This window comes from Arachis ipaensis, chromosome B02, assembly GCF_000816755.2.
Source record: "Arachis ipaensis cultivar K30076 chromosome B02, Araip1.1, whole genome shotgun sequence".
In the NCBI taxonomy this organism is placed as follows: domain Eukaryota; kingdom Viridiplantae; phylum Streptophyta; class Magnoliopsida; order Fabales; family Fabaceae; genus Arachis; species Arachis ipaensis.
This window is the reverse complement of record NC_029786.2, coordinates 29,663,484-29,671,114: the sequence shown is the minus strand read 5'-3', so window position 1 is coordinate 29,671,114 and position 7,631 is coordinate 29,663,484. Positions and strand designations below refer to the sequence as shown.

Here is a 7,631-nt window from a genome sequence, read left to right as displayed (position 1 = left end):
GCATATGAAAAATGGGATCTTTATTCATCAAACAGCATACACAGAGAAGATCTTGAAAAGATTTTATATGGATAAGTCACATCCCTTGAGTACCCCAATGATCGTAAGATCTTTGGATGTGAAAAAGGATCAATTCCGTCCTAAAGAAAAGAATGAAGATATCCTTGGTCCTGAAGTACCATATCTTAGTGCTATTGGAGCATTAATGTATCTTGCTAATAATACGTGACCCGATATATCATTTGCTGTGAATTTACTAGCAAGATATAGTTCCTCTCCAACCAGAAGACATTGGAGTGGAGTCAAACAAATCTTTTGATATCTTCATGGAACGGTTGATATGGGATTGTTTTATCCCTATGGATCCAAGTTACAATTAGTTGGCTATGCAGATTCTGGATACTTGTCTGATCCACATAAAGGGAGATCTCAAACAGGATACCTGTTCACATATGGTGGTACAGCTATATCATGGAGGTCCACGAAACAGATGATTGCTGCAACATCCTCTAATCATGCTGAAATACTAGCGATTCATGAAGCTAGTCGCGAGTGTTTTTGGCTCAGGAGTTTGATCCAATATATTCTGTCATCATGTGGACTGATTGATCATAAGATAGCTCCAATTGTCCTGTTTGAAGATAATACAGCATGCATTGCTCAACTTAAAGGCGGATACATCAAAGGTGATAGAACAAAGCATATTTCTCCTAAATTCTTCTTCACTCATGATCTTCAAAATCAAGGGACAATTGATGTCCAACAGATCCGCTCAAGTGACAATCTAGCAGATTTATTTACAAAGTCACTCCCAAAATCCTCCTTTGAAAAATTGGTACATGAGATTGGGATGCGCCGATTTCGAGACATCAACTGATGTCGACAAAAGGGGGAGACTGTAGTCTTTTTTCCTTGGTCAGATTTTTTCCCATTGGGTTTTTCTTGACAAGGTTTTTAATGAGGCAGTCCCATCACAAAGGATATTGTACTCTTTTTCCTTCACTAAAGTTTTTCCCATTGGGTTTTCTTTAGTAAGATTTTAATGAGGCATATTCCTAAATGGTCATCCAAGGGGGAGTGTTAAGATATGCATGATGATGTGGATGCCCATTTATGAGATTGGGCGGCTAACCTTTTCCTATAGTGAAAGGATAGCTTTTCAAGATAAATTGAAAGTAAATGAAGGTTGAAAATAAAGGCTTGTCACCTGTATAAATAGGTGAAACCTCGCTTGTTTTTATACATCAACAATCAATAAGAATTCACTCTCTCTATTTATATTGTCTATATACAAAACTCTTTCTCTCTTTTCCTTCATACGTTAATACATATATATATATATATATATATAAATATATAAGTATCATCTCTTTTATATTGAGATAGTAACTGTGGTTAATATTGTTATCTAATTATATTTCCATATTTTATATTTGTTACTTCTTCCTTATTTATTTAGTTATTTTACAACAAATTTCACATATTTAACATTTTTTATATATCATAACAACATTCTTCTTATGAGCGACGTAAATAAGAGGAATGAAGATAACGAACGTGCTAAGTATTTGAGAATGGAGAGGGCAGTTGACAAATTCATGCGCAAATTTGTGTTCTCTAAAAATAATTATTAATTATAATCGTTTAAAATTGGCCGGTTAAAAATTGTTTACATATATTTTTTCTTAAGATTAAGATTGGTTGAGCTTTATGCCAATTATCTTCCATTTTTAGAGGCATTTTAAATAACTACCTATGATCAACATCATCATTATCTTTGTGTCACTTTTTTTTTTATTTCCTTTTAGGTTCTCTCACTGCCTTTTGGTTGTGATTAGTACTATGATTATTTGATCTGATCATTTTATAAAATGTTTGTTAATGTATATGCTTGTTCAATCTTTTCAGGAAGAAGTCTTTGCCACCACACTAGACTCTTTTATCTCCGGCGATGGTGATCCCTCGTTAACAGAGAGATTTATTGTTGTTAGAATAGTGGTTGATTCCATGAAAAAAAGTATCAGTTGAACAATCTGTCGTAGTACGTACATCTTCAGGGTGACTCTAATAACAAAGACACTGTCGTCTCCGTCGACGATGTTGCTTGATAAATGCTAAATACCGATTTAAAAATTTTCAAATTAAAAAGCTCAATATTCGTTTTAGGTTTAAACCGAAATTTAACATTATCAAAGTTTAGCTAAAAATATTACAAAGTTTAAATCAATAACCAAAAATTTAATTCTGGGTCATTCTCTCTTAGAATCATAATCGAGTGCATTTTCATTGGTTATGGAAATATCATAGGTTTGATTCCAATTATAAAATTTTTAAATGGTAATTAATTAAAGGAGCAAGCAATAACTAAATATTGAAAGAAATCAAACTATAAGCAATTAAGGAAATTAACCAGAAAAAAAAGAAAGTTAAAATTTGTCAACTAACCACAACATGATAATTATAAAGAGCAAACTCAATTCGTCAACCTCTGCAAATTGAAGAAAGTCGATTAGGTTTAATTAGTCTTAATTCCTAAGTCATAACCAACTTACAAATTGAAATTAATACAAGATTAATATTAGTAGAAACAAAATTAATTAACAACTCTAAATTATCAATCAATTTGGACATTAGTAACTCAAGTTCACCTAAGTTCCAACCCAAGTAAAGAATCAAAATCTACTATATGACTAAGTGAGACATTTCATCAAACCTTAGAATGCATAAATATAAAGCATTATAAATTACAAGAATTAATAAAAACTACAACTATCCACTACAAGAATTCAGTAATATCAACTCAAGTAAGTATCAATAAAGTAAAACACATCAAATTCATTCATGAAAAATATAAGTTCAACAAGAGTTCTTAAACTAAACTGACATAACATGAAATTAACAAGAAAGTGCTAATGAAATAAGATAGTAGAACAAGAAAATGTAAATAAAACTAAACTAAAACAAGACTAAAAATTAAAATTAGAGGAAAAATTGACAAAAAATTAACTAAATCTACCCTAAATTCTCCTCCATTTTATTCTTCATATTTTCTCTTTAAATACTAAAAAATATAAAGTTTGAGGCCTTTTAGAGGTCCACAATGTGAGCCAGATGCTTCATTAATGGTGTCATGTGAGGCTTGATTCGCGGCGCAAAAAATGGTGGCGTGCGCGGTCCATATTCACTGTCCACTATAGATACATGCATATCATTTTGAAGCTCCATATGTTAGCTTTCTAGTGCCACTGGAACCACCTTATTCAGAACTCTAAAGCTCAAGTTATAGTCAAATTAGTAAAAAAAGGTCAAAATTGATAACATCCAAAACATTCTTGGCACAAATCTTTGGTTGTGAATTACACCACTACAATATTTTAATCTTTAGGCTACGGTGTTTTTGGCCACGTTTGAAAACTAGTCACAGTTTTTGGCTATGACCTAAAATAAAACCTTTAGTCACTATTTTTTTAAAAACTGTGACCATATATATCTAGGGTCACGATTTTATAGGGTGACTTTTTTTCAATAAAATTATTCTAGATTTTAGGTCACGCTTTCTCTTGTCATGGTTAAAAAACGTGACAAAAAATACCTATGGTCACGATTTTTAAAAAATGGTGACCTAAAAGGGTCTATTCTCACGGTTTTAAGTAGTAACCTAAAGAGATATATGGTCACGGTTTTAACGAGTGACCTAAAAGGGTCTATAGTTACGGTTTAATAATACGGTGACCTAAAAGGGGTCTATGATCATGACTTTAATGCGTGACCTAAAGGAATATATGGTCATGCACTACGGGACATGCGGAGGATAGCGGTTATAAAACCGCCGGTAAACAGCTTGCCAGCGACACATTATCCGCAGCGCATAAAGGCGCGGCATCACATTTTGCGGTGGTTTCCAGCAACCGCTGGCATAACCGCCGCAAATCAGGTATTTTGCGTCGATCAGTTTAGCGGCGGTTTATATAAACCGTCGCTATATTATCCAAGAGTGATTTCCCTCACGTGGTTGCGACAATCCTCAACCACCGCAATTTGCACCAGCGTTTTTTATGAAATTTACTTGAAACCGCCGCTATTCGTAGCATTTTTTTATATAAAATTTTATTTTGATTTATTTTACAATCCTGGAGATTTTTTTTCTTTTTTTTATTTAAAGAATCTTATATTTTTTTCTCTCTAAAATTCTGCATTATGAAAAAAAAACTCATGAATATTTAACTGCGAAACAAACTAACATGTTTATTTTAATATCAATAAAGTAATTCAATAGTCACCCAAAAAGGTAAAGTACTTGGCTAATAATTAAAAATGCATAGTTAATATAAAAAAAAAAACATATACTGAAAAACAAACTATCACATATATCCTAATTTCTAATTTCCGCCATGTTCATCCAAAGAATTCATCCGTGCAGCGATGTCTGGTGGCAGCTCCCCACCTTGCTGTTGGACCAGATAACTTAGCACACTCTCTATTGCCTGCCTCTTCGTTTTCTCTTGTGCTAATTCATCCTCCATTGCTTTCTTTTCCAATTTTTCGGTTGTCACCTCCGTCAGTAGTTCACACAGCATCTTTTGAGCCTCTTCTACTTGAGCTCTATCCACCAGCGGCTGCGAACTCGGACGGAAGAGTTGACTTGGTGTCGGCCCGTGTCCTATGCCACGCACTCTACCCGGGTGCTCTTTACCGAGAGCTTGGGCAAGGAAATCATTTTCTGACAATATTCTTGTAGATTCATCCAGCTGCTCAATCTCGGATATTTTTTTCTGCAGGCATAAATAAAATTACACAATCACACTAGAAATATAGCATAATCTAGACATTTTAATAACTAAACCCAACATGTTACAACATAAATGATTAAGTGTACTTACACCAATCCTCTGAGCTTCTTCGTGTATATAGCTGCCATCAAGTCGTTTTTGCTTTAGGATCCATACTTCTCTCCTACCAACTCTCCTCCCTTGTTTTTGTGACTGTGACATTACAATTTATACCATGAATTCCACTTCTTTAAATTTTTCAATAATTCTTTGTTGTTATACTCTATAGATAAATCAAAACTAAATGCCAACTAATTTATTTTGCCTCAATCGATAAGGTATCTAATGATTGCTCCATTTATTCTTCAAGGATTGAGTAATTGATTATACTTAAATAGTAAAATTATTTTAATAGCTCCAGCATTACTTCTTTGAAAAATAGCATCACTTGTCAATACCTTATAAGTCAAAACTGAAGAATGATTTGTCTAAAAAAAGAGAATTATTCGAGCCAATGATAGGCACCTATACTTGATTTCAAATATATATTACCTCTTCTTCCCTTACCCTAGCCAAGCTTTTAGAACCGCCAGTGTGCGTGTAAAGTTGCTTCTTTCGATTCAGCGCGTTTTGCTTGCACTTCACCTATTAAAAATCAATAGTAAGCTTGAATTCAATAAAGTAATCTTTGATAAAAATTAATATAATTAAAAAACAATAAATAACATTATTTTAGCTTGTTTTGAACCGATTTATTATTATTGTCTAAATATTTTTACATATTTTTACGATGACAGACAAAAAATAAGGTTAACGCTGCACATATAATTATAAATAGTTAAGGGTATTTTAGATAATTAACAAAATAAAACTATATTCCTAATAATATGTAGTATATTTTTTATCACCATGTTGTGTAAATATTCTCTAGCTATTGTTTCAGATCACACCATTCGTGTCCCTAATAAGGGGCCAGATGATATTCTGTACAATATTGAAGGTTGGTGTACATCAATCTCATCACCATGCATGTACATATTATGAATTTTATCAAACATTCCTTTTGGCCTGTGACTTATGCTGAGAATTGATATATTATATTTAACTAATCATATATATTAATTAACAGGGTTCAAATTCAAATCAATCGAAATAAAAACTATTTATCTATCTCAAATCATATCAAAAAATGATCAAAATTGCATTTTTAGATTTGATTGGATTTCATTTCTTAAAAAATTATATGTATTAGATCAGATTTTGAATCCATAGTTATTAGAAGTGAACCGGTTAAATTACTGAATCATTAGGTTATTGATTTAATCGGTGGGTTACACATTGAATTGGCCTGGTCATAATTAAATAAATGGGGTACCTTTGTTGCAGGATCATTACGATAATCAATGAACCACCTCCAATGCTCTCTAGGAATTTTCGCCGGGCAGTTGTCAAGATTCTGCTCAAGTGTCATGGTTGTTTTGTAATGCTTATCATACAGCCTCCCCCTTGTATCCTTCCAGGACCTCCCCATTTGTCGCAAAAATATTTTCTTGATTCTACCACCGCTATCTTGCTGAAAGTGGAACATCTCCTACGATGAATAATGTCCAACTGTAAGTAATTGTAAGTTGAATGTTTGATATGATTCAACAATGCCAAAAGTCATTTTACCTTTGTGCAATCATTATAAACCGTGTCTTTGCCCTGCACCTTTGCCCAACTCTTCTCACAGATAGGAAACTTGCTGTAATCAGAGCCCATCACTCCTAGAATGCCACTCAACATTCCAGCTCTATCTCCGATTGCTTGCAACTCGTCGTTGAACCTCAGTATGACCTTGCTTCCATTAAGAAACTGCTCCATATCCTCCTTCACACTCATTTTAGCTTGCTTGACTATTCCATCAGAATCTAGAAATAGAAAAAAAATCAAATTCATGTCTACAATGTGCACAACATGTGAGAAACATACAAATATCATTAGCTAATCAATTAAAAAGTTGTATGGTTCAACACTTGTTACCAATGAGTTCAACATCCCAAAACTCAGTAGTCTTTCGTCTTTTGCGCTTTTTAGCATCAGAAGCAGCAAACATCCTGTCAATGTGTTCTTCAAACGAATCTACCTTGTTCGCCTCCGGGTCAACGTCCTCATTGCATGGTTCCGTCACCTGTACACTGGCGTTAGCGGTCTGTGGCTCAGGTCTTGGTTCGGTCCGAGGTGGACGAAAGGGTCGGAGAGGAGCTGTTGCGGAGACACCACCGTTAATAGGGGGCGGGGGATGAGCCAGTCATCGTCAGCAGATGGTAAGGACGCAGGAGGTGCAACTGGAGGCTGCTGACGTGGTGGCTCCACGCTTGTGACTTTCGTGTACTTAGCTTTCCTTGGCATCTTAAAATCCTTGCATAAACACATGTAGCATGACAGATAACATTAATTAATCTTAGACTAACAAGTGATATAATTAACGTAATTGGATAATAGAAATAACATACACGCACAAAGACAAACAAATATAGAATTGGATATATTTCAATATAAGTTTGATAATTAACCAAATTCTGGGCAAATATTTCATTGGTGATTAATATATATTTAGCTGAAAATAAGATTCCATAAATTTCTTCTTTTCTTTTTTTCAGAAACATTAATTCATGTACCTAACTAAAACTGAAGGTTGAACAAATAACTTTAAAGATATGATTGAACAGAACATAGCGTGAAGATGCACCAATAATGGAGAAGCATGCATATGTATACAAGTTGGTTGGTTAGGCAGTGTTTAATTGCTTTTGTGGTCCAAACTTGTAATTAAACCATATACACTACTTTTGTGATGAGTCTCAGGATATATGCATATGC

At 33.8% G+C, this 7,631-nt stretch overlaps 2 protein-coding genes across 2 annotated transcripts; both read right to left on the bottom strand.

Moving 5' to 3' along the window:
- Nucleotides 4,380-6,356, bottom strand: LOC107627120. Its single transcript, XM_021116899.1, has 4 exons — nucleotides 6,145-6,356; nucleotides 5,322-5,414; nucleotides 4,803-4,982; nucleotides 4,380-4,772 (listed from the first exon to the last, which is right to left on the bottom strand). Exons 1-4 carry the CDS (start codon nucleotides 6,298-6,300, stop codon nucleotides 4,380-4,382), a joined length of 822 nt encoding a protein of 273 aa, XP_020972558.1. The 5' UTR covers nucleotides 6,301-6,356.
- Nucleotides 6,431-7,124, bottom strand: LOC110267594. Its single transcript, XM_021113352.1, has 2 exons — nucleotides 6,792-7,124; nucleotides 6,431-6,679 (listed from the first exon to the last, which is right to left on the bottom strand). The coding sequence occupies exons 1-2, from the start codon at nucleotides 6,862-6,864 to the stop codon at nucleotides 6,432-6,434; spliced, it is 321 nt and encodes a 106-aa protein (XP_020969011.1). The 5' UTR covers nucleotides 6,865-7,124; the 3' UTR covers nucleotide 6,431.